We start from the raw sequence: 26,031 nt of genomic DNA on the forward strand, positions 1-26,031 counted from the left end.
TGAGCGGGTACGAATGGGTGCAGGGGAGTGTGAACGGGTACGAATGGGTGCAGGTGAGTGTGTGCGGGTACGAATGGGTGCAGGTGAGTGTGAGCGGGTACGAATGGGTGCAGGGGAGTGTGAACGGGTACGAATGGGTGCAGATGAGTGTGAGCGGGTACGAATGGGTTCAGGTGAGTGTGAGCAGGTACGAATGGGTGCAGGTGAGTGTGAGCAGGTACGAATGGGTGCAGGTGAGTGTGAGCAGGCCCGCGCCCGGCAGCGGGACCCCAAGACCGGCTGGGCCCCGGGGGTCAGCACAGACGGAAGGAAGACGCCCAGTGGGTGAAGCTGAACACCGGGGTCCTCCCAGAACCCTTCCCCAGGTCCCGGCGCAGCGTCACCAGCGGTCACGGGTCAGGGCTGGGAACCTCCACAGCCGGGCAGAGTGTCCGGGGCAGGCAGCGAGCGCGCCCAGAAGACCCGGGCCGCGGTGGGGGCACGGGGAGCCCTGGGCTCGGGGGGTGCGCACAGCGCGTGCCACGCGGCTCCGGGTCCGCGACCGGACCGCCCTCCCCGGGCTGCAAGGGGACGTGGTCCGCATACCCGTGACCCCAGCCTCCGCGCTCCCCCGCCGCCTCGCCTGTCCCTGCGGGGCTGAGCGTGACCTTGACAAGGTCGCAGTGCCCTCTGAGCCCCCAGGGACGCACAGCGCGTGGGCGGGGCCCGACGAGGAGACGTCGGCGGCTCAGCCAATGGGCGCGGCGCACAGGGACGCGGGGCGGGACGAATCGCGGCTCCCGGCCACCCGCGGGGGCGCGGCGTCCTGGAGGGGGCGTGGCTTCGGCGCGCGGCGCAGCCAATAGGGCGGGCGCGCGGGGGCGCCGGGCGGGGCGGGGCGTCGGCGCCTTAGCGGCTGCGCGCGGGCCTCCCTGTCCTTTCGCTCCCGCGGCAGCAGCGCTGAGCCAGCGGCGCCCACACTCCGGCTCCCGCGCCTGCACGCTCCGCGCCCTCCGCGCCGCCCGCCGCGCCGCCATGACGGAACAGGCCATCTCCTTCGCCAAGGACTTCCTGGCCGGAGGCATCGCCGCCGCCATCTCCAAGACGGCCGTGGCCCCGATCGAGCGGGTCAAGCTCCTGCTGCAGGTGGGGGCGGCCTGCGCACGCGCGGACTTGGGGCGCGGGGGGGTCGGGGCCAGCCGGGAGCCCGGCCGCGTGCAGCGGGACCGGCCGGCGGGAGGGCGCCGGAAGTGCGAGGCCACAGCGCTTTGTCCGCGCCGACTTCCGGGGACGCGGTGCCGGCGCGGGGCGCATGCGCGGAGGCGGGGGCGCGGTGCGCACGCGTGGGGCGGGCCGGTGAGCGGGGCGCGCGGCAGCAGCGTGGACGCCACCCCCGTGGGCGGCCCGGCGGGGTCCTGCCGCTTCCCTCTGTTGCATTTCGAGCCTTTGCACCGTCTTCGAGCCGCTCGTACGGTTTGAGCCGGCAGTGACCGGCCTGTGTTGTCAGGTTGTTGCAAACGTGCATTAGCGGGGACGGCGCCGGGGGAGACGTCTTGCAACATTGTTGCGACCCCGTCGTGCAACATTGTTGCAATCGCGTCGCGAGCTGTCAGCGCAGCTCAGCGGCCACGTGCACGAGCTGGCGGAGGCCCTCGTGTGACCGCTCTCCGCCCACCCTCCCAGGTGCAACATGCCAGTAAGCAGATTGCCGCCGACAAGCAGTACAAGGGCATCGTGGACTGCATCGTGCGCATCCCCAGGGAGCAGGGCATGCTGTCCTTCTGGAGGGGCAACATGGCCAACGTCATCCGCTACTTCCCCACGCAAGCCCTCAACTTCGCCTTCAAGGATAAGTACAAGCAGATCTTCCTGGGGGGCGTGGACAAGCACACGCAGTTCTGGAGGTATTTCGCTGGCAACCTGGCCTCGGGCGGTGCCGCGGGGGCCACCTCCCTCTGCTTCGTCTACCCCCTGGATTTCGCCAGAACCCGCCTGGCAGCCGATGTCGGGAAATCGGGCGCCGAGCGGGAGTTCAAGGGCCTGGGAGACTGTCTGGTGAAAATCACCAAGTCTGACGGCGTCCGGGGCTTGTACCAGGGCTTCAACGTGTCGGTGCAGGGCATCATCATCTACCGGGCCGCCTACTTCGGCGTGTACGACACGGCCAAAGGTGAGGGTGCTGTCCAGCGGGGGCAGGTGCGGCCAGGGCATTTGCCAACGGACTTGTGGGTTCAGCCCGCGGGCTGGAACCTGAGATCCAGGTGTGGGTGGGGTTGGTTTCTCAAGGACACCAGTCCTATTGGGTCAGCCAGTTTGGCATGTTCTTTTATCCTAATTTCTGTCTTTCTTTTTTTTTTCTGGTTAATCCTCACCTGGGGCTCTCTTTCCTTTTTTGTAAGTGGGAGGAAGGGGGAGACAAACAGAATCATCCATGTGAGAGACACATTGATTGGTTGCCTCCCACACCACCCAGACTGGGACCTGGGATCGAACCTGCAACCCAGGTACATGCCCTTGACTGTGAATCAAACCCATGACCCTTGGGTCCTCAGGCTGATTGATGCTCTCTAACTACTGAGCTAAACCAGCTAGGGCCTTAACTTCCTTTTTAAGACCCTGTTTGCACACACAGTCTGTCTGGGGTCCTGGAGTTTGACTTCCATTGTGAAGGGGAGGGTACCGTTCGGTCCCTGAACGGATGCTGCCCTGGTGGTCGTGCCCAGGCCTGCTGGCACGCTTTTGGGGAGCAGCCTCGAATGCGTGGCGTGTCCACTGCCCAAGGCTTATCCATGCCCTGGAGCCACTCAGTGTGGGGTGGTGACGGCCACAGCTCTGGTGTCAGGTGGCCGAGTGGGGGTGGGCCTGACCGTGGTGTAACCCTGCAGGCATGCTTCCCGACCCCAAGAATACGCACATAGTGGTGAGCTGGATGATCGCCCAGACGGTGACAGCGGTGGCCGGCGTGGTCTCCTACCCCTTCGACACTGTGCGGCGGCGGATGATGATGCAGTCGGGCCGGAAAGGAGGTATCTTGTCTGGCTCTGGTTTGGCTGCCCTGGGGACGGGATTCAGCTTAGGGGGCTGGAGCCCCATCAGATAAGGCATTTCCCAAAGACGCTTGGTGACGTTTGGTTCGTGGCTTCCTGAGGCGGCCTGGTCACGGGTGGAGTCTGGGTAGGGGTCCCTGCCTTCCTGTCTGGGGTGGCCATGCCCAGAAGTAGGGCGGTCGGGCCGGTGAGCCAGGGCATGGGGGTGGGGTCCACATCTCTCTCCCTGTGGTCAGGACGCCAAGTTGCCCAGGCATCCGGGGTTCAGGACCTGGGGCTCACTTTGTGTCTCTTTCCCGATGACCCTTCTAACCTCCCTGACCCGTGTGCCCGCAGCCGACATCATGTACACCGGGACCTTGGACTGCTGGCGGAAGATCATGAAGGACGAGGGCGGCAAAGCCTTCTTCAAGGGGGCCTGGTCCAACGTCCTGAGGGGCATGGGCGGGGCCTTCGTGCTGGTTCTGTACGACGAGCTGAAGAAAGTCATCTAGGTGCGTGTCCAGCAGACCGGGACCAGGAGGGACCAGGAGCCGCTAGAGCACTCACGGTTACGGACCATTGACCTTCCAGAATTCCAGTGTCCCCGCCCCGCGAGATTTATGGGCAGGGCGAGGGCCCAAGGACGCCTGATGTGGTCGTCACCACTGGCACCCTGATTCCACGCATTGATGGGGGGTCCCTGACCTCCTGCCGGGTCCACGGCTGGGCTGCTCCGCCTGGCGAGCCCGGGCTGTCTGGTGTATTTATAGGAAATCATTCCGCCACTTGTTCGTAGTACCGCCCCGCACAGCCGCGCATCCGCGATCAGTCCGCAAACAATAAAACCAGACACGCTCTCTGCTGGTCTTTCCTTGCGGTGGCCTTGGGGGATCGTGTGGGGTCCGCGGGGGCCACATTCCGCCTGGCCGCAGGGCCCTGGCTGCACTTGGGAGGTGAGGGTGAGCGCATGAATGTGGGGGACCCCGGCAGCTGCTGCGTCCTCTGCTCAGAAACCTCAAGAAACAGGTGCTCCTGACCCGACGTTTCCCCCCATGTGCCTGGTGTCTACCCCTCCACCTTCCCTGCGTTAACAGTGCAGCCTGAGGTTTCCCCACGAGGAGCCCAGGGGTGGCATCTGCTGCACCGGCCCCGGGCTGGTCCTCACCCCTCGCGATGGGAGCGCAGCTTCCTGTCCAGCACAGGCCTTACTAGGAGCCCACGGGCCTGCTCTCCTCTGGGCTGGGTGTGGGGTTCCAGTGTCCTCTGGATTTGTTGGGTGGTGCGGGGGTGGGTGGTCTGCGGGACCCCAGCCTGCTGAGCAGGGAAGCCCCGACCCAGGGAGGAAGTGAGGCTCCAGGCCCTCTGCGGTGGGAACTCACTTCTGCCACGACGGGGCTGTCGTGTTACAGGTGCCACTTTGCAGTGGGCTTTGCCTGGTGTCACCTGGTCCCCCAACCGCCATCCCGCCCCCTGTGAGTCCTGCGCCTCTGCAGAGACCTGCTTCTGCCCCACCTACCCCGCCTGGGCAGTGGGGAGACTGGGGGTTTGGTTCCGCCTGTCCTATCTGGTACTGCTCCTCCGAGCTGGGACGTGGTGGTTCAGCTCGGTTCATTCTCACCCGCCGAGAATAGACCGGCCAGGTCGGCTGGGCCTGGTTTAAGGGGCAGGTCATCGAACCGAGATCCCATCTGCCCTTGGCATCCAAGGACGTCCTGCAGGTTGTGTGCTTGTAGCCGGGCGTGTGTAACCGCTGGCATCCAACCAGGGGGTGCTGCCCCTCCTCGCTGGCGAGGTGAAGTATGTGCGAAAACAAGGTTAAAAATCAGGTTCCTCTCCAGGTGAATGCACTGGGAGCCCTCTCCGGGGAGCCCTGCCTGTCCCAGACCCGCAGGGGACAGGGGTGTGAACATGAACATCCTTTTCCAGGGCGCACAGGTGGTCCTACAGCGTCTGTGGGCTGTGCTGGGCCAGAGGGGTTTCCCGGGGCCCCACTGCCCTTACCGACAAGACACTGCTGGGGTCGGGGAGTCAGCGTGTGGCTGAGAAAGCACTTTATTCCGTTCTTTTTGTGGCAGGTCAGTGAACACTGCATGGGGTGCCCCGCGCCCGCCCCCCGACACGTCCCCTCATCCCACGGCTGGCGGGTTGTGTGTGCCTGGCTGGCCCAGAACCAGGTGCAGCTCATGTTTCCTTCAAAACCTGCACCTCAGCCACGGGACAGTCCTGGGTGAGCGGGCCGGCCTCCCAGGCCATCTGCAGAAGGAGATGGGGGGTCAGAGGCTCCCTGCGGGGCCCAGCTGCCCCAGCCCGGGTGCTGGGTCTCGAGCTCCGAGCCCCGCCTGCCTGGAGGGTCCCCTCTTGCTGACCTCTGGTCACGAGCCTGGAGCCCGCTCCTCCCGTGCTCACCCCCCACCAGGGCCAACAGACAGACGCCCTGCTCCCCGGACCAGGCTGTGGCCACCTCCTCCCCTGAGTCACCAGCCGCCAGAAGCCCAGACTTACTATTTTCTCCCCCTGGCAGGTGTCCCTCAAGGGGTCCTTCATGTGCGGGATGGGAGGGAGAAGCTTCTTCAGCACCGAGTACCTGCGGGAAGTTCCCCTGGGTTGAAGCCGGCCTCATCCTCATCCCCGGAGGACTCAGGCCCCACCTCTGTGCCCGCCCCAGGGATGAGTCACCAGGCCCAGCAGGAGCGCCTACCTGCATCTTTTTCAACGTGGAGGCCACCTGGGTGCCATCGCCATGGCAACCTCCCCTCCCAGCAGCTGCTGCAAGAAGCTGCCTGTTCCCCGTCTGGGGCTGTGGCCCGCCCAACCCTAAAAACCCAGCCTCTCAGGGTGAAGCCAGAGCAGGGGGAGGGAGCCCACGGCGGGGGCGGGGTCTGTGCAGGGCTCCCCAATGAGGCTGAGCCCACGTGGAACCCAGCCAGGGGAGCTGTGGTCTGGAGGGAAAGGCCCCAGGAACTGGCGTGCTGCCGGCAGGGTCGGGGAGAGTCCCTGAGGGCTGTTGGGGACGGGGGAGTCTGGGCACGGTTGAAAGACGCAACAATGGGGACATAAGGGCACATGCAAGTGAGCCTAGCTTGAGCCTCCACCCCCAAGGCATGTGTTGAGGGTCCGAGGAGGGAAGGGGCCCCCAGGCAGGGACCCGAGGTCACGTTGCAGGAAAACCTGTTGGGACGACTGCAGACAGGCTGTGGCTTGGGACGGGCGGGCGCGCGCCCCGGCAGCCAAGTGGGGTCCGGGAGGGGGACCCAGCGCACTGAGCATGCGCTCCCGAGCCCAGCCGCGCGACTCACCTCCTGCAGAGGACGACGGCGACCCCCACGGTGAGCACCGCGGCCAGCGCGATCAGCGACGCCGTCAGCCAGAGTTGGTGGAGCGCGCCCCCCGCGCGGCCACACTCTGGGGAACCGAGGCAGACGGGACTCGTCGGGCCGGCCCTGGGGGTCTGGGACCGCGATTCACGCAGCCGCGGGCATTTCCCCAGGGCCCCCGGTGTGTGTGTGGGCGGGGGTGGGGAGCAGCACGCAAGGCTCTTCCAATTGGGGGCGCGGCCACCTGCGCGCCAGGACCCGCGGGAATCCCCCCAACCCGACGCAGCTGCGGGTAGCCCGATGCCGCCGCCACCAAGCGACCGTTGGAGCTATGACAGCTCCCAGCAGGGACCCCAGGCAGCGCCAGGCTTTTCAAACACTTGGCAGGTGTCCGCCAGCCCTTGGAAGGCTCAGCCACGCCCAGTGGGGAGCGGTCGCGCCCTTGGGTGGCCTCCGGGAGGCGCAAATGCCCTGCCGGGGAACAGTCTCCTCCCGCGCTCCCTCCCTCAGTGGTTGCATTTTGTATTATGTCTATCACGGGTTTTTCTTATTAATTTTGATTATTTTTTAAAAAACAGCACAGTATTGAAAGCTTTATCTTGGTGACTGAGACTTGGCAACGGGGATGGCCGCACCCCCCAGTGGACAGGCAGCCTGTGGAACAGGAAGACGCGCCCAGCCTCCGGAGACAGGGGTGCCTGGGGGAAACTGAGTCCCCCAAGGGAACGCAGCCCCAAAGGGGCAGAGGCTGGGGCGGCGCGGGGCTCAGGGGCAGCAGGAGCCTGGCTCAGGAGTCCATGGAGCACCCGGGTCTGACGGAGTCTGCAGCGCACAGGCGAGACGGCGGGATGGTGAGGAAGTTGGGAGCACCTCCCAAAGCCGGGGTGCACAGGATGCAAAGGGTCCTGTGTCCACCCACCCTCGGCCCAGCACCCACAGGCCCGGCAAACCTAAGAGGTGCATTACAGGGAGCTGGCTCTACCCGGAGAAAGTTCTCATACCTGCGTTTTTGGATCTCACAACCATCTCTCTTTGTAAGCAATAGATTTGGGCTTGGGGTGCTGCAGAGCAAGCTGCCAGGGGTTCCCAGGGCCAGATCTCCAGGAGACCACTGGGCCGGGAGCCACACAGGTTACAAGCAGCCCAGGTGTGGTTTAGAAGGCCCCAAGCCCCCACAAACTGCAGAGAGGCATGGGACAGACTGTCCCCAGAGCCTCCAGAAGAAACCACGTCTGTCTCCGCCTTGACCTCGGAGGTCCAGCCTCCAGAACCCGGAGACGAGAAACATCTATTGTTCAAACTGTCCCATCTATGGGGCTTGGTCCCAGCAGCCCTAGGGAACTAATTCAGGGCTTACGATGGTGACTGTTATGCACGAACTTGGCTGGGCCACAGTACGTGGATATTTGGTCCAACCCCATCTAGATGTCACTGGGAAGGTATTATTTAAAGAGGGGACTAATATCGGAATCAGTAGATGGTGATTAAAGCAGATTGCCCTCCATACTGCGGTGGGCCTGGTCTAATCAGTCGACGGCCAGAGGAAAAGTTTTCTGCTGTGTCAACTGTAGAACAGGAAGTTCATGGGGCTGAGGGGAGTGTGTGTGTGTGTGTGTGTGTATGTGTGTCGGGGAGGTGGAGGGTCTGGTTTCAGGACAGCTCCAGGGGAAATTTATAATAAGGCAGCAGAACCGCACCCAGAGTGATTCTGGGTAGTAGGGAAGGACCCCATTGCTGGGGACAGCTATGTCATTTCATGGCCCGGGGTAGCTCTCAGCGGGAGGTCTCCACCTTCTGCCTTCCCACGGGGTGAGCGTAAGAGGCAGGGTCACCTGTTGTCCGCAGAGCGCTCTTTGCGGACACAGAAATGGGTGAAGACGCACCCTTGTGTTTTGGTGGCAGACATTTCAGGAGGTTCCAGTCCGGGCTCTGTGCTCCCTTGAGGAGGATCAGTGCCCAAAGCCTTTGACACATGGCGAGGAGGGAGAGAGACAGGGCACCCCACTCACCAAAGCGCTGGGGAGCACTCCAGAGCCCGGCCAAGGCTTGGATTTTCACCGTGAAGGTCCCAGGGTTGTTCAGTGTCCACTGCTTACCGTAGACCTATCGGTTCAAGGAAAACGAAGAAGACGAGGCTGTTGTCGCGGCTGGGGAGCTCAGCCCGGAGCCCCACTGTGGGCGCGGTGCGTCCTGCCTGCGTTCCTGTGTGGCAGTGCCAACCCCCAGGGCCCGTGAAGGTGCCTTTATTTGGAGATGGCATCCATGCGGATCGATGAGTTGAGGAGTTCAACTGCAGGAGAGGGGCCCTCGTCCTTATAGAAAAGGGACCCAGACATGCACCTCGGACGGCGTCACTTAGATACGGGATTGATGTGACCCCCAAGTCAAGAAGCCCCAGGAGCTGGGAGAGAGACCTCGAATAGTTACTCCCTGGGGCCACAGGAAGGCACCAGCCCTGACGACACCTTCATGTCAGACTTCAGTCCAGGACCGAGCGACGACTCTTGGTGGCTTTAAGTCACCCAGTTACTGTCCGGCCGGGGTGGCTCAGTGGTGGAGCGTCGACCCTGCACCAGGGGGTCACCAGTTCGATTCCCGGTCAGGGCACATGCCCAGGTTGTGGGCCCATCCCCAGTGGGGGGCAGGCAGGAGGTGGCCCATCGATGTTCTCTCTCATCCATGTTTCCATCTCTCTCCCTCTCCCTTCCTCTCTCTCTAAAATCAATAATAATAATAAAAAGGATGCCCAGTTCCTGATATTTGCTCTGGCTGCCCCGGGGAAACTGAGTCAGGCCCCAGAGACAACCCAACCAGTCCCTGCCCAGACAGCAGGGAGACACCTGAGCTCAGGGAGGCCCTCTGGGGCCCCTTCCTGCCTCAAACCATAATGTTCTTTATAATCCCTGGGACGTCAACCATCCCTGGCGGTGCTGTCTGTCGTCTGCGGGGTGATGGGCCGTGACCCCTGCAGTGTGGACTGCTGGCCCCACCCCCACCCCCACAAAGGTAGGTCTTGTGCAACCTGTGAACGGGGCCTTATTTGGAACAAGTGTCTTTGCAGAGACGATTAACTAAAAAGTCTCCGCGTGAGGTCGTCCTGGGTCAGGGCGGCCCTGTGTGCCCAGTGACAGTGTCCTTATGGGTGATCCTGGGGCAGCGAGGGCCGGACACTCACCTTGTGACTGGACGGAGGCTCTGTGCCCTGCAAGAGACAAGAAAGCAAACAACCAGGGTGACCAGCTGCCCCGCAGACTCTCCCGCGGTTTGAGCAGCTGTCTGTGCACGAAACACTGTGTAAGTGACCCGTAGTGGTGGGTAAGTAACAAATCTCATCAGTAAATCAATGCATAGATGTGATCAATAGATAATCGGGTATAAAATGCTCAGTCATGGAGGGTAAGTAACAAATCTCATGAGTAAATTAATGCATAGATGTGATCAATAGATACTCAAATAATAAAATAATTTGATAATCAAATAATTAATAGATAATAAAATGCTCAGTGATGGAGGGTAAATAATAAGTCTCATGAGTAAATCAATGCATAGATGTGATCAATAGATAGTCGGGTATACAAATGCTCAGTCATGGAGGGTAAATAAATCTCATAAGTAAATCAATGCATAAAAATAAATATAAACAGATCACTGGATATAATATACTCATGGAGGATAAATAATATAACATGAAAATAATAAATATAAATGGATAATGGAGTATAGAAGGGTCAGTAATGGAGGCCAAAAATAAATATAATAAATTAAAAGCCCTTATCAGTTTGGCTGGAGCGTCGGCCCGAGGACCGAAGGGTCACGGGTTCGATTACCGGTGACCTCTCGGTGCACGGGTCGACGCTCAACCGCTGAGCCCCACCGGCCGGACAATACTTGGTCTTTTTATTTTATTTTATTTTTTTTGTAATACATTCCCCTAGTGGGAACTCAACCTGGGACTCCCTGGTCCGCAGGCTGATGCTCAACCACTGAGCCAAACTGGCCAGGGCTACTTGGCCTTTTTAAAATATTAATTGGCTTGATTTTTATGGAGCAGTTTTGGGTTAGCAGAAAAATTGAGTATAAATAATACACGAGTCAACAAATAAGCGTAATACAGAGATGTCAGTAAATAATTGCGTATAAACTGCCAATTAGCTAAAAAATACTTGCTCATTTTCTTTCCATCTCGATTTTAATATTTTTGAGCCATTTTAGCTGTACAGAAAAATGGAATACAATCAGTCACTGAGTGATAAACAATATACACATCGGTAAATAAAATAAAAAGGGAACGTGTAAGCAGTTGAGCATAAAATACCGATTCACTAAAACAGAGTGGTCTTTCAACATATAATTAAATCAATTCATAGATTTTGTTTTTCGGTTTCAGGTTTAGAAAGAAATGGCAAATAAGGCCCTGGCCGGTGTGGTTCAGCGGTTAGAGCGTCGGCCTGCGGTCCTGAGAGACCCGGGTTCGGTTCCCGCTAAGGGCATGTACCTCGGTTGCAGTTTGTCCCCGGCCCTGGTTGGGTCGTGCGGGTGGCAGCCACTCGATGTGTCCCTTTCACGTCGATGTTTCTCTCTCTCTCTCTCTCTCTCTCTGTTCCTCTCTCTCCCTCCCACTCTATCTGAACAAAAAAATGGAAAAATGTCCTCGGGTGAGGATAAAAAAAAAAAAAAAAAAGAAATGGCAAATAAGTAGCAATTTCCTGTAGATAATACACAAGTCAATAAACTTAACAGCCCTGGCCGGTTTGGTTCAGTGGTTAGAGCACCAACCCTCGGACCAGAGAGTCGGGGGTTCGAATCTCGGTCAAGGGCACGTACCTGGGTCGCAGGTTGGATCCTCACCCCCGGTGGGGTCGTGCGGGAGGCAACCAATGGACGTGTCTCTCTCCCATCGATGTGTCTTCCTCCCTCCCGCCCTGACTTGACTTTCTGGGGCTCTCTGAGTCTCCCCAACCGCCAACATCACCTCAGTTCTGCAGACACTAAACGCCTTTATGGCGCCTCGGTGGCGCGCTGACCGCTCTACCCACCCCAGATTCCGACCACAGAGGGTCACGAGGAAGAGGAGCCCGCTGGGCAGCCCTGTACCTGCTGGATTTCCAGGTTGTACTCAAAATTCCTGTGGAAGAGACTGGCCATCTCCCATTCCATCAAAGCAAGAGACTCGTTACAGGTGGCGGTTATGTTGGGCGCAATCAACTCCTCTGGTGGAGGGAAAACAAAACGAAACAAAACCAAATACCGATCCGTGAGACACATCCCAATATTTCCCCCGGAGATGCTTTCAAAGAGGCGTCCTATGAATCTGGGGGGCGGGGTGGGGGAGAAAAACTCCTCCAAGGGCGACAGAAATTGGGGGGAGGGTGAACGGTTGAGACGCGTGGCATCGCCGTCCGTGGGTCGGGGTACGGCTGGCGTGTTGGGAATTCTGCACCCGAAACCTGAACCACTGTGTGAACTCGTGTCCCCCTAATCACGGCCATCATAAGGGGGGAGGGGCGTGGGACCAGCTCCTGAGACACCTGCAGGGTGCACCCCCTTTCCCGCCCACCCCGAGAGCCTTCTGGAAACTGTTCAGCTGTCCTGCTGTTCATGTCTCCAAAAAAGTCCCGTATCTTTGTCCTCTGACCCGCTCACGTGCCCTGGTCCCTCCTTCACTACCGCTGCCTGTGTGCTCAGAGCCACCCCAACCTGCTGCAGCCCAGCCCTTCCCAGGGACCCCCACCGGCGGGAGCCAGCTCCTCCCAGGACGCTCCTGCCCCCCACTTCTGCGTGATGTTTCTAGGCTCCTTCGTTCACCTTCCCCCTGACCCCACAGCCCCTTCAGCCTCCAGTGTGACCTCCCAACCTGGACTTTGCTGCGTGGACACCCCGAGGCCGGACCCCACCAGGAGCCGTGCCCCGTGTCCCAAGCTGTCTTTGAGCATCACACCTGAACCCCTGGCAGGTAAGGTCTTCCCGTTCTGGGTCCCTCTCCCTCTTCTTCTTCTTCCCCTCCTCCTGTTCATGCATGAGGCCACCCTGAACCGGCAGGCTCCCCAATCCCAGCCTGTGATTCGCCCTCAGTACCCCCCGGCCTTGGCGGCGCCCACATAATCCATCTGCAATCCAGCCCCAGGACTTTGTCTGCTTAGGGGTCAGTGCTGTCGGAACAAAACAGGCAGGAGGAGAGACCCAAAGGAACCACGCCCCAAGAGCGTGGCCCACATGTGCGAGGAGCCCCCCTTCATACCCAAGTCCCCCCCCAGTGCCACACCACCACAGGGACCGGGGCTCCAGCATGAGCAGCTCTGAGGTGCAGACAGGACCCACCCTGCGGGTCCGCACTTTGTCCCCGTCTGAGGGACCCAGCCGGCAGCAGACGCACATAAAACAGCAGGTCAGCTAAGAGGAGAGACCACGGGGAAGGAGGAGGCCCCTGCCTTTGACCTCGGCCTCTCCCGGGGGTGATCCCTCATCTGTGCACTGGGCAGACTCTAGTTTAAGGACAAAAAGTATGAACAGGAATTTCCTAGGGCGGTTTCGTGTTCCAAAAACCCGTCGGCGTGGGAGCCCGGAGCCTTGAGGGGGGCTCACAGATCCGCTCGGCCCTCCCCTGCCCCAGCCGCTTGGTGAACCACCCTGGGAGCGGGGTCCCTGCGTTACAGAACCTGCCACAGGCACACGCCTCACCTCCTGAACCACCACAGACTCAGAGCAAACAGGAAGTGCGTCTCCCCGAATTTTGCACGTGGAAACATTTACACAAATGTTTCTGGCTTTTTCAATGAACAAATTTCTTTTTAGGGGTGGTGTTTGGAGATGGAGCCGTTGGAGAGGGGGTGAGGGTTCGATGAGGTCCTGAGGCTGGGGGTCCCCTAAATGGATAGTGTCCTCAGAACCAGAGGAAGAGACCAGAGCCCCTTGGACTTCATGGGACGACAGAGCAGGCGGGGTGCGGGCTGCAGGCCGGAACGCAAGACGGCACCACAAGCCACCGTCCTGGGGCCTCGACAGCCAAGGTCCAGCCTCATGTGGACAGCGCGGCCGTGCTGGGTCCTTACTCACCAATATCCTCTAGACGCTCGAAGAACTCCGAGCAGAGGATTCCGCCTTCCGTGCTGACACCTTCCACCAAGAAGCGGTATTGGTTTTCGGGAAACCTAGAGATCTTATCAAACTGACACCGGACATGTGTCCCCCGCTCATTCGATGTGTAGTGCGGACACTCCCACCTCTGGTTGGTCCTGTGGCAAATCGGCGTGATGAAGAAGGGCCCGGCGCACCCCCCGTGCCCAGGGGACCCCAGTCGCGCCTGAGGCCAGACCTACTCCACATTCTCCAAGGTAAAGTGATACTGGGTGTCGTTGGGGGCCTCGCTGCCCACCGCCCAGGTGCACGTCAGGAAGTCCACGTCGTGAACCTTGCAATGCAGGTCCTTGGCGGCCGCCCCAGGGTTCCCTTCTGGGCTTGCAAAGAAGACAGCCCCCCGAAGAAAAAAAAAATGAATCCCCAAGCCGTTGTAAGAAATGACGCAGGGTCATTCTGCAGACACCTACACAGGTACCCCCCCCCCCGCCCCCCTTGCAAGACTACAGCAGATTAGCTCAACCAGGGTGTGGACACACACATGCTCAAGAGACAGGACATGTCCAGCCCCCAAATGCTCCTCATGTTCCCATGAGCCTCACCCCTGCCACCCAACGGTCTGTTTTCCATCGGTGCGACTTTGTCATTTCAAGGATGTCTTCTTTTTTTTTTCCCCCTCACCCTATAGCCCGGGAGATGCACCCAAGGTAAAACTCCCGATTGTGACATTCAGAGATCAACTCATGATGGGAAGCAAAGAAGAACCCCCCAAAAGAGCCCTTGGCCCTCACCTGGCTTGGGATACTCAATCCACGTGGAAAATGGCTCATCGTCGACCATGGTGACCTTGACTGTAAAGTTTGAGGCTTTGCATTTGGAAAGCACAAAAATCTTGCAGGCAACATTGTTTTCTGACTGCGAAAGATGTAGAAATTTGTTGTTTAGAGAACATACTTTATCTGATACTCATGGTGCTTAGATTTTTTTAAAAAACTTTTTCTTTATTGATCTTAAAGAGAGAGGAAGGGAGAGGGAGAGAGAGATAGAAACATCAATAAGAGAGAACATCGATGGGCCGCCTCCTGCACGCCCCCCAATGGGGATCAGGCCCACACCCTGGGCATGTGCCCTGACCGGGAATCGAACCGACGACCTCTTGGTGCAGGGTGGACACTCAGCCCCTGAGCCAAACCGGCCGCGCAATGCTTAGACTTTTTAAAAATAAAAACTATAAATTCTTCCCAATTTGATCTATAGAATCAATGCAATCTCACTGGAAGGCTGGGAAGTTGTTTCGTGGGTATCGACAAATGAAAACCAGTAAATACATCAGAGTTTGGCACGGGTTTGAGGAGGAACGAAGGATGGGATTTTTCTCAGGGTGGAGAAAATACGATCCATGTCATCACCCATTTGTGCAAATCCATACAACCTACAACACCCAGTGAACCAGAATGGAAACTGCGGCCTTTGTGTGATGAGCAACTTTGTATCAAATGTACCAGCCGGTGGAGATGTTGACAGTGGGGATGCTGTGCATGGGGGTGGGGGTATGTGGGAAATCTCTGTACCTTTATTCCAGTTTTGCGGTGACCCTAAACATAAGTTTATTCATTTAAAAAGCAAGAAACATTTGTGTAAAGTAATTCTTTTTTTGGAGTAAATATAGAGAGATGATACCTTTGTAAGAATACAATGATCAAAGGAATTGAAGTGGGAAAGACGGAAAACGGTAAAATAAAAACCGAAATGGCTTAGCCTCTGTGGCTCAGTGGACGGAGCGTCGTCCACGGACTGAGAGGTTCCGGTTCGATTCCCGGTCAGGGCACGTGCCCGGGTTGCGGGTTCAATCCCCAGTTGGGGGCGTGCAGGAGGCGGCCGATGGTTGTTTCTCTCTCACATGGATGTTTCTTTCTCTCCCTCCCTCCTTCCCCTTCCGCTTTCTCTAAAACCCAATGGAAGAATGCCGTTGGGTGAGGATTAACAAAAAACAAACAAAGAATTATAAACACATCCACTCTTTTTGACCCAGGAATATAGTGCTAGAAATGTATCTAGAAGAACACTCGAAAGGACAGATGTGAGACAGACAGCTGTTGCCCTGCCTGCCTTCCCTGTGCTGGGCTCTGCCTCTAAAAACCAGCGGTGTCGGCCCCAGGACAGCGCCCTTCATCCAGGGGTCCCTACTAGTCATCAAACCGGCAACCCCTCGGTGTACAGGACGACCGACGCCCAGCCCACTGAGCCCCATGGGCCAGGACCTCTGAGCCCATGTGCACACCCACCCTCTAGATGGCACCATCTCCAACACCTTACAGTGCACGTCAGGAAGTCCAGTCGTGAACCTTGCAAGGCAGGTCCTTGGCGGCCGCCCCAGGGCTCCCTTCTGGGCTTGCAAAGGAGACAGCCCCCCGAAAAACAAAATGAATCCCCAAGCCATTGTAAGAAATGACGCAGGGTCATTCTGCAGACACCTACACAGGTCCCCCCCTCCCCAGTATGCAGCACATGCCTCTCCCCGCCTCCCCCAGAGGAGCCCAGAGTGAAACTCGGGTCTGTGATGTGAGAGACGCACGGAGCCTTTGACCGACTCTCCGGTCACGGGAGGAGTTGGACACGCCTGTGCGCCAGGTGCAGGGAGGCTGCGTACCTTTCTGAAGAGCCTGGAATCCACGTAGCACTCAACGCTGGAGATATTCTTGGTGTTGTTCCAGGTCAACTGTTTTCTTTCAGGCACCATCCTCAAGTTGGTAATCGGTGGGTTTAGAGCTGAAACGTTTAGAAATTAAAGTTAGGAGAGAGACACCGCACCTCGACGGGAGGTCCTTTCTCCCACCGAATTAGCAGTATCATGGGGAAGTAGAGATCCACGTAGACCCAGGCTGGCGGGGCTGGCAGAGAACACGGATCTGTAGCACTTTATGCATCTCATAAGCACACCCTCCCGACGATGGGGGGGGGGGATTCAGATGAACAGATCACATCCGGGATTAAAAACTCAGCAAGCTGGAAGGAATAGCAAACTTTCTTACCCTGATCAAAGAAATCTATGACAATCCTGGAGCTAATTCATACTCAAGTGTGAAAGACTAACCACATTTTCTTAAGACATAAAGAAAGTATCTGATTTTGCCCGGCCGGTGTGGCTCAGTGGTTGAGCATTGACCCTGCACCAAGAGGTCACCGGTTCAATTCTCGGTCAGGACACATGCCCAGGTTGTGGGCCTGATCCCCAGTGGGGGGCGTGCAGGAGGCGGCCAATCGATGTTCTCTCTCATCGATGTTTCTCTCTCTCTCTCCTTCTCCCTTCCTCTCTCTCTAAAATCAACAAAGAAAAAAAAACACATCTGAGTGATGCAATAGAAAATACTAGTTTGTGCATATTTGTATTATATTTTAGTTTATTTTTATGTGATATGTTTATATAAACACACACACACACACATATACTGCGAAATGACATAACAGAAGAGTTTGTTGTGATTAATTATTCCATCATATATACCTACGGTCTTTCAGGTGGTTATTCTTCCCCATCATAGTTGTGTCCACAAACAACTTTAATGCAAAAAAAAAAAGAAAAGAAAAAGAAAATCCGTAAAGACCAGTGTGGTGAAATCAATGCAGATGCCCACATGAGCATTTACGACATGACCAGTGGTCGTCTGGGACGCTGAATTTGACGGAATTTGTCTTCTCTGGCCCGGGGCACTTTTAATAACTGGCCATGCAACACTCTGAAATATCTAGGAACAAACCCTTGGCAGCTATAAATTGGGCAATTCTGAGAGTTTATTTAGGAGTAGGAGACATTCATGTTCCAACCACACACGGTGGAGACTCCTTGTTGAACCCCCAGACCCATTAGTAGAACCTCAGGAGAGTCAAGCTTTGATATGGGGACAAAACGAGCCTTAAATACTGCTATAGACTCACCCTGAGGACGCTTTAAAGTTAACCTCAGAAACAGATAAAAGGGTATACATGGGGATGGAAAAAATAAAAAGGAAGAATAAATAAGACTCAACCTTTTTTAAAAGCAGAAAAAGAAATGGACAGCCATTGGGGATTTTTTAAAAGTTCCACACCCATTTGGGATTAAAAACTCAGCAATCTCGCCCTGGCCGGTGTGGTTCAGTGGTTAGAGCATCAGCCCGCGGACCAGAGAGACCTGGGTTCGGTTCCCGCTAAGGGCATGTACCTCGGTTGCAGTTTGTCCCTGGCCCTGGTTGGGTTGTGAGGGTGGCAGCCACTCGATGTGTCCCTTTCACGTCGATGTTTCTCTGTCTCTCTCTCCCACCCACTCTGTCTGAACAAAAAATGTCCTCGGGTGAGGATACAAAAACCAACAACAACAACAAAAAACTCATTAATCTAGAAATGAGGCAGACAAAAAAATTTACACCCATTTAATAAAAAACAGAACCTATTTGGGATTAAAAACTCAGCAAAATGGGAATAACAGCAAACTTTCTCACCGTGATAAAAGAAATGTATGAAAAGTTGGGAGCTAATTCAGACTCAACAGTGAAAGACTAACCCCATCTCCTGAAGATGGGAAGAAGGCAAAGTACCAAACTAACTGTTTTTAATTCTTCTCCTCTGCTGAGCTGTGCAGCAATATCCCATCAAATGCAATTTGACCGAAGTTGGACTTTTAGGGACTTCAGAGGAACATTGTTCAACTTTTACAGGGTATCGGCTGCTTCCTTGACGCTTCAGGAAATTTCTCCTAGAAAGCAGCTCACTTCCTGCCTGTGGTCAGCGATCTGAGAATATGCAGCAACCGGCAGTGACCACAGACACGGAGGCCTCTCTGGCCCAGTACAAAGGTGGGGACCCGGAGAGACGTCCAGATGAGGCCAGGACCTGTGTGTCGGGGTCTGAGAAGGGGGGCCTGGTCCCTCTTAGCTCTGGTTGCAGCCCCGTGACCAAGTTCTCGCCAACCAGGGGCTGTGGATTACAGCCAACGCTGCCTATTCGTGGGGACTCTCCAGAACGAGAAGAGCCATGGTGATGAGTCCAGGTCACTGAATAAATATGTGGGACCCGTGGATGGGACCTTATGTGGAAACAGGGTCTCTGCAGACGGGGTCCGTGAAGGACCTGAGCGGAGGCCGTCCTGGGTCGGGGGGGCCTCCATCCAATGACAGGTCTTTGGAGGAGACAGAAGAGGAGACGCAGACACAGAGAAGAAGCCCCGTGGGGACGGAGGAGAGACGGGAGGGACGGGCCCCCCGCCCAGGGACGCCTGGAGCCCAGGAGCCGGAAGAGGCCTGAAGGACCCTCCTGGAGCCGTGGAGGGAGCGCGGCCCTGGGACACCCCACCTCAGACCTCTGCTCCCCAGGACGGGGACAGGGTGCATGTCTGTGGTTTAACCTCCTGGCGTGTGGAACCCAGTTACAACTGCTGTTTTGAACTGAATGTGTGTGCCCCCCAAATTCATTTGTGGGAACCCTGAGTCTCATGGGATGGTGTTAGGATGATAGGACTTTGTACATGGATCAGGGCTAGATGAGGTCATGAGAGGGGGGCCCCCCAAGAAGGCAACTCCCTCCCTCCGGGCGTGGATGCAGAGAGAAGGCAGAAAGGAGCTCACAAGGGACCAGCCACGGGCTCCCCGGGTTTGAGCTCCCGTCTGCAGAACCGTGAGAAAGAAGTGGCTCCTTCCTAGGCCCCCGCTCTGGGGTGTTTTAAAGCAGCAGGCTGAGCTGACAGAGGAGGCTCCCCCAGAGATGGCCCGGCCTCCCCACCGCAGCACGGAGCACACCCGTGAGAGGTTGTGAAACCCTGGGGTGTGACCATAGATCTCGCCATCGCGGCTGATGCAACCGCCCACAGCAGGTGGGGACGGACGTTCAGGTTTGAAGTTCTCCCCGATTCTGAGATGTCCTGATTACATCACGGTTCCCCTAAGCACGAACAAAGAGCACACACGGAGCCCTTCCGAGGGGAGCGGCCTGCCAGCCGGGCCGCTGCGGCTCAGTGGACGGAGCATCGTCACAGGGACTGAGAGGTCTGGGTTCGATTCCCGGTCAGGGCACGTGCCTGGGTTGTGGGTTCGATCCCCAGTGAGGGGCGTGCAGGAGGCGGCCAGTCGATGTTCTCTCTCATCCATGTTTCTCTCTCTCTGTCCCTTCCTCGCTCTCTAAACCAGCGGTTCACAAACTATGAGTCGCGACCCCTTTGTGGGTCGAACGACTCTTTCACAGGGGTCGCCTAAGACCATCGGAAAACAAAATTACAGTGATGTAGTCGCAACAAAAATAATGTTATGGTTGGGGGTCACCACAATGTGAGGAACTGTATTAAAGGGTTGCGGCCTTAGGAAGGTTGAGAACCACTGCTCTAGACAATCAATAAAATATATATATATATTTTTTTAATCCTCACCCAAGGACATTTTTGCATTTATCTTTAGATAGAGCGGGAGGGACAGAGGGAGGAAGAGAGAGAGAGAAACATCGACGTGAGGGAGACACATCGAGTGGCTGCCACCCGCACGACCCACCAGGGTCGGAGACAAACAGCAACCGAGGTCCATGCCCTTAGCGGGAACCGAACCTGGGTCTCTCTGGTCCACGGGCTGACGCTCTAACTGCTGAGCCAAACTGGCCAGGGCAATAAAACATATTTTAAAATAAATAAATTGTCCGGCCAGTGTGGCTCAATGGTTGAGCGTCGACCCTGCACCAAGAGGTCACCGGTTCGATTCCCGGTCAGGGCACATGCCCAGGTTGTGGGCCCATCCCCAGTGGGGGGCGTGCAGGAGGCGGCCAGTCCATGTTCTCTTTCATCCATGTTTCCATTTCTCTCCCTTTCCCTCTCGCTAAAATCAATAAAGAAAAATAAATAAATTAATTGATAAATTAAATGATACACAATGGAGCTGCGTCCCCGAAGGAACCACCTGGCCCGTCTCAGGCCTCAAACCTCTGGACAATTAAACAGGAAAAAATGACCTCTGCACGGGGTCTGACTCCCTGGGGTCCCCAAGAGCCTTCTGCAGAGATGACGGGGAGCAGGTCTGAGGACGACGGGACGGGGACCCCAGGACGGAGGATGAAACACCTTGTTCGGAGTCCGCGCCTCGGGGTCCTGGTATCTGCACCCGGAGCAACGCCTTCCTGCGGGGACGTCCCTGTCCCGTCCTGTCTCCCAGACGCCCATCGCCTGTCTCCCCATCGCCACCCCGTCTGGGCCCCACCTGCTGCCCACAGCTGTCCTTCCCGACCCCAGAGACACGCGGCCGCCTGTGACCTCGAACGGCCTTTGGTTGTTCACTGAGCAGAAGCAAAGCAGAGAGTAAATGCCTAGGACCTTGGAGGGCGTCAGCCAGAGGCCTGGCGGGTGGGGTGCGTCCTTTGTCACCAGGGCGGAGACGTGGCCTTCGTCCTTGGACACAGAACCACCCCTCTGCCCAGCCAGGTGCCTGCCCTGCAAATCCATGGCTTGGAGTGTGATGGCTCAGACGTCCAGGGTTAGGGCCAAAGCACTGTTTCTTTTATAAATAACTTTTCTTCCTCACCCGAGGACATTTTTCCATTGATTTTTTTAGACAGAGGGGACGGGATGGAGGACGAGAGAGAGAGAGAGAGAGAGAGAGAGAAACATCAACGTGAGAGAGACACACCGATCGGCTGCAACCCAGGTATGTGCCTTCAGCTGGGACTCGAACCCGAGACCCTTCGACCCCTCTGCCAATACTCCAGCTGCTGAGCCAAACCGGCCAGGGCTGTAAGTAACTCTAAATCCCCATGGTTCTGGGGCCCAAAGGGTCCGCTGGTTGCTTCGTCCGAGCTTCGGGGGGGCTGCCCTCAGTTCTCGGCACTCTTGCTTTGTGGGTGCATCCCCCCCCCCGTCTCAGCCCCCGTGGCCTCGTGCCTTCTGAGTTCGCGCACTGGTGCATGTGCCCCCTCTTTATCCGCACGCAGTCCTACGGGACGAGGGTCCCCCGGTGAACTTCTCCACAGCTGCGGTCTAGACACCGCCGTCCCTGGAGGCTGGGGCGTTGGTACGAGAATCGGGTGGGGACACAGTTCAACCCGGCAGCACGGGGTCCCCAGGGTCATTGCCCTTTGCAGAACCAGGACACGGTCCGCGCAGGGTCCGGGGCTAATTCTAGACCCGCAGCCACTTCAAACCCAGCACCTTGACCGTCGAGCTCAGGTCCTGGGCGTGACTGGCTCTGCTTCTGGGGGGTGTGGTGAGGGGGACACAGAACCCCGCATTATTTCTCACACCTGCTCACGACTCTGCAGCGATTTCAACACCAACAGGCTTATCCAAAACCCAGACACCGCACGCCGCCTACCTTGGTCCCTCAGCAGACAGCAGACGGGCGTCAGGAACACAGCCAGCCAGAGCCCGGCCATGGGGGGCGGCTCCCATGGGAGGGGGAGTGAGCTGCAAGAGAAAAGAGGTGCTGAGGGAGTGTGGCTTGGGGGTGCAGCCGGGGGGCCAAGAGGGCTCGAGGCTCCCCAGGAAATCCTGTGCCAATGCTCCGAGCAAAGGCAGCTCCCGGCACGAGGAAAGACTCTGAGTGTGTGCACGTGTGTATATGTGTCTGTGTGTACACTCATGTGTGCATGTTTGTGTATAGGTGCACACCTGTGTGTGTGTGGCATTGTGGGTGTGTGCACGTGTATATATGTGTCTGTGTGTACACTCATGTGCGCATGTTTGTATGTAGGTGCACACCTGTGTGTGTGTGTGTGCCTTTGTGGGTGTGTGCACATGTGTATATGTATCTGTGCGTACACTCATGTGTGCATGTTTGTGTGTAGGTGCACACCTGTGTGTGTGTGGCATTGTGGGTGTGTGCACGTGTATATATGTGTCTGTGTGTACACTCAGGTGCGCATGTTTGTATGTAGGTGCACACCTGGGTGTGTGTGTGTGTGCCTTTGTGGGTGTGTGCATGTGTGTATATGTGTCTGTGTGTACGCTCACATGTGCATGTTTGTGTGTAGGTGTGCACCTATGTGTGTGTATGTGCCTTTGTGGGTGTGTGCATGTGTGTATATGTGTCTATGTGTACGCTCACGTGTGCATGTTTGTGTATAGGTGCACACCTATGTGTGTATGTGCCTTTGTGGGTGTGTGCACGCGTGTATATGTGTCTGTGTGTATGCTCAGGTGTGCATGTTTGTGTGTAGGTGTGCACCTATGTGTGTGTATATGCCTTTGTGGGTGTGTGCATGTGTGTATATGTGTATATGTGTCTGTGTGTACGCTCAGGTGTGCATGTTTGTGTGTAGGTGTGCACCTATGTGTGTGTATATGCCTTTGTGGGTGTGTGCATGTGTGTATATATGTCTGTGTGTACGCTCAGGTGTGCGTGTTTGTGTGTAGGTGCGCACCTGTGTGTGTGTATGTGCCTTTGTGGGTGTGTGCATGTGTGCCTTGCCTGCTTGTGTGCACACGTCTGCCCCTGTACATGCCTGTGTATACACAGGTGTGTGCACTGGGGTTTATGCTTCTGTGCACACCTATGCCCATATGCCTGTGTGTGCACGTGTGTATCCGTGTGTGCAGGGCAGCGTGTCCTCAAATAGACCCACTCTGGGGTTTGCGCTTCCCCTGGGCTCCTGCCCCATCCAGACACCGGAAAGCACGGGCCAGCAAAGGCACCGGGAAACCACACGATGACAAAGCCATGGAAGGAAGTTTAATTAAAATCACAGGCAACCAAACTTCCTGAAGGGACCCAGTTACTGTAACTGGAGTCTGTGTGGCCCAACCGCCCAGCCAGGACTTTCCCCGGGGTCCCGGGTCATTGCTCCTGTGTCTGTGTCTCCTCTTCTGTCTCTCCCAAGGACCCTGTCATCGGGCGGAGGCCCCCTGACCCCAGGTGACCTGAGCTCAGACCCTCTCAGACCCCATCCCTCCCTGACTCCTGTTCCGAACACAACTCTACGGCAGACCTGAGGGACCCAACCAAAGATCAGTCTGAAACATGGGAACGGCCGGGGCTGTGTCCTTAGTTAATGACGATGACCCTTGGCTGCGGTCCCGTGGGTGTCTGGGGGGACGTGGTGCCTGTTGGTGGCTCCGGAGGGGAGCAGCCAGCTGCCCTGTGCGCCCATAAGCCCCCTTTGTTGCCCGGAAACGTGGGCTTTAAACGACCGCACTGCATTCACGTCAGTGTCGTATCTTACTGTTCCCCAAATTATACTCCTGCAGAATGCCGAGCCCCCAGGCTGGGGATACGTTGGCAGAGAGGGGGTGAGGTGAAGGGGCGGGGCTCAGGACCTTGGGGCCCCTTCTGCCTGGAGGGCCGGAACGTGAGTTCAGGTCTGTACCAGTGGGACTGGGCCAGCTGTGCTCATGGGGTGCGGTTTGGTCCCGGGCTGGCCCCTCTGGGGGCTGCAGCGTCTCTGTCTGCTCCTTCATTGGTCGACACATAACCCACCAGTCACCAGGCTCAGAGATGGTCACGACCTATGACCCTAAGGAAAAACGTGTCCTGGACACTTGGAGTTGCTGAGAGTCACCCAGGAGGGTGTGGATGAGATCGGGGGTGTCTGGGATCTTGAGCCCCCCTTTCCGATGGAGCCCGTGGCCACCAAGTGCAGTGGTCCAGAGTGGGGGGGAGCACCCCCTCCCAGCCCCAGTCCTTGACCCCATGGCCTGTAGGATCTCAGCCCAGCAGGACCACTGAGAAGGGAGGGGCGAGAGAAGAAGGATGGGGCTCAGGACCCTTCCAGGGAGGTTGGAGCGACACCCACATATCTGTGTCTTTCAACACGTATTGATTACCTGGTATTTTTACGGAGTTCAAAGTCCCATCAAACTCACCCCTTTCACATGTACGACTCGGTGACAGGAAGCATATTCAGCCCCCCTCAAGGAAATCCCGTCCCCCTCCCTAACCTGACCACCACTAACCCATCACGAACCCACCTCTGTCTCTGTGGATTCGCCTGTTCGGGGTGTTTCATATCAATGGAACCACACTGCGTGTGTCTGGCTTCTCTCTGAGCCCCCTGTGCTCAAGGTCCCTCCACGTCATAGCCTGTGCCTGAGCCTCGCTCCTGTTCATGGCTGCGTAATATTCCACTGTGTGGACGGACGCCATTCTGTCTATCTGCCCATGTACTGTTGCTGTGTCCACCTTTTGGCCACTGTCAACCATGCTGCCAGGAGGGATTTCTGCTTTAACCATCCCTCCAGGACCATCTGCGGCTCCCTAGCCTTGGAGAATGACAGATCTCGAGGCCTCAGACCCAGCAACCCCCCAACAACCTGCACCGGACGTTGGGAAACAGCCCCTTGCGGGGTGTAGACCAGGTCTCTCCAGTAGAAATAGCCTAAGGTTGCATAAGGTTACATTTTCTGCATCAAAAAAAAATGGCCCCTCCGGGCTGGTGTGGCTCAGTGGTCGAGTGTCGACCCTGCACCAGGAGGTCGCCGGTTCGATTCCCGGTCAGGACACAGGCCCGGGTTGTGGGCCCATCCCCAGTGGGGGGCCTGCAGGAGGCGGCCCGTCCATGTTCTCTCTCATCCCTCTCCCTCTCCCTTCTTCTCTCTCTAAAATCAATAACGAAGAAAAAGGTGGCCCTGTTGTCTCGGTTGGTTGGACCACCACCCTGTACACCAACCATGGTTGCAGGTTCGATCCCTGGTCAGGGCTCATGCAGGAGGCAACCGATGTTTCTCTCTCCCATCAATGTTTCTCTCTGTGTCAAAAAAAAAAAATTCATATCCTCTGGGGAGGATTAAAAACACAAATTCATTAAAAAAAACGAAACAGTAGGGTCCCCCATGCATTTGAATCCTGTACTCTATGGACACCCCTCAGGTCTATAATCACCACCGCGATGACTGTTGGGGTCTCCAGGGTGGTACTGGGGGTGTCTTTCCACCCAGGGGGCGTGGCCCATGGACGCCCCCTCTTAGCGGACTGAGCCCCATTCCCAGGCCGGTGTCCACGCGGGGTGGCCGGCTCACTGTCACCCGCCTGACATGGGCATCTTACCTGGGGTGCAGAGTGAAGTCCAGCGTGAGACAAGCCCCTCCTGGCTCGCGTCCAGGTGGCCTGGGGGTTCCGTCTGTGGACCCCGCGCTTCTGCCTCTGTCCCAGCCTGTGCCGGGCGACCACACAGAAACCCGAGCTTGCTTTCCCCAGTTCAGCTTTTTATAGCTTCCGGGGGGGCCCCAACCCTGAAGACCAGACCCAATGAGGGCGGGCGGGGTGCGACGGCTGGGGGGGCTCCTCTGTGGGAATCTGGGGTGCGCGCAATGGAAACACCTGTGCGTTCTCCTGAAATCAGCCTGTTTCTCAGCGGTGAGGGCTGTGTTCTCCTTTCTCTCTCGCTGTTCCTGTTTGCGCTGGTTCTCAGTATCGCCCCCCTTTCGGGACTTGAGCAACTTCCTGCCCTAGTTCCCCTGGCCCGGTCCGGGGGCACGGAGGTCCCCGCAAAGGGCGAGCGCAGGTTTCCTTCGAGGCCCCGCCGCACGGGCCGGCGTGTGCCCTCGGGGAAGGGCTGTGACCCGCGTTTCCGATCCGGTGGCTGCCAGGAGCTTGGTCCGGCCCGTGGTCGCACCCCGCGCCCACCCGGCTCCCCTTCCCCCACCATCTCTGTGCCCAGCCCGGCCTCTGCCCGCCGGCCCCACGCCCGCCTCTGGCCCG

The 26,031-nt window shown here is 57.3% G+C and overlaps 2 protein-coding genes across 2 annotated transcripts; one reads left to right on the top strand and one right to left on the bottom strand.

Annotated features, from left to right (window-relative positions):
* The first annotated feature begins 921 nt into the window (after window positions 1-921).
* SLC25A6 (solute carrier family 25 member 6) lies at window positions 922-3,865 on the top strand. Its single transcript, XM_036271554.1, has 4 exons — window positions 922-1,125; window positions 1,663-2,149; window positions 2,865-3,005; window positions 3,363-3,865. Exons 1-4 carry the CDS (start codon window positions 1,015-1,017, stop codon window positions 3,518-3,520), a joined length of 897 nt encoding a protein of 298 aa, XP_036127447.1. The 5' UTR covers window positions 922-1,014; the 3' UTR covers window positions 3,521-3,865.
* Window positions 3,866-4,946: 1,081 nt separating this feature from the next.
* Window positions 4,947-25,681, bottom strand: IL3RA (interleukin 3 receptor subunit alpha). The gene is made up of 12 exons (XM_036271708.1): window positions 25,378-25,681; window positions 21,712-21,803; window positions 16,047-16,165; window positions 14,188-14,311; window positions 13,639-13,771; window positions 13,376-13,554; window positions 11,417-11,532; window positions 9,498-9,524; window positions 8,332-8,425; window positions 6,305-6,410; window positions 5,511-5,592; window positions 4,947-5,261 (listed from the first exon to the last, which is right to left on the bottom strand). The coding sequence occupies exons 2-12, from the start codon at window positions 21,770-21,772 to the stop codon at window positions 5,190-5,192; spliced, it is 1,113 nt and encodes a 370-aa protein (XP_036127601.1). The 5' UTR covers window positions 21,773-21,803; window positions 25,378-25,681; the 3' UTR covers window positions 4,947-5,189.
* Window positions 25,682-26,031: the final 350 nt, after the last annotated feature.

The sequence above is a fragment of the Molossus molossus genome, unplaced genomic scaffold (genome assembly GCF_014108415.1).
Source record: "Molossus molossus isolate mMolMol1 unplaced genomic scaffold, mMolMol1.p scaffold_m16_p_2, whole genome shotgun sequence".
Lineage (NCBI taxonomy): Eukaryota > Metazoa > Chordata > Mammalia > Chiroptera > Molossidae > Molossus > Molossus molossus.

Excerpts from the sequence above, each read along its gene's own strand:
- IL3RA (XM_036271708.1), bottom strand. The coding sequence starts at position 21,772 with ATGGCCGGGCTCTGGCTGGCTGTGTTCCTGACGCCCGTCTGCTGTCTG. Across the intron at positions 9,525-11,416 it reads ACAACCTGGAAATCCAGCAG|GGCACAGAGCCTCCGTCCAG; the intron begins GTACAGGGCTGC and ends TGTCTCTTGCAG. Across the intron at positions 8,426-9,497 it reads AGCCTCCGTCCAGTCACAAG|GTCTACGGTAAGCAGTGGAC; the intron begins GTGAGTGTCCGG and ends TTGAACCGATAG.
- SLC25A6 (XM_036271554.1), top strand. The coding sequence starts at position 1,015 with ATGACGGAACAGGCCATCTCCTTCGCCAAGGACTTCCTGGCCGGAGGC. Across the intron at positions 2,150-2,864 it reads CGTGTACGACACGGCCAAAG|GCATGCTTCCCGACCCCAAG; the intron begins GTGAGGGTGCTG and ends GTAACCCTGCAG. Across the intron at positions 3,006-3,362 it reads GCAGTCGGGCCGGAAAGGAG|CCGACATCATGTACACCGGG; the intron begins GTATCTTGTCTG and ends GTGTGCCCGCAG.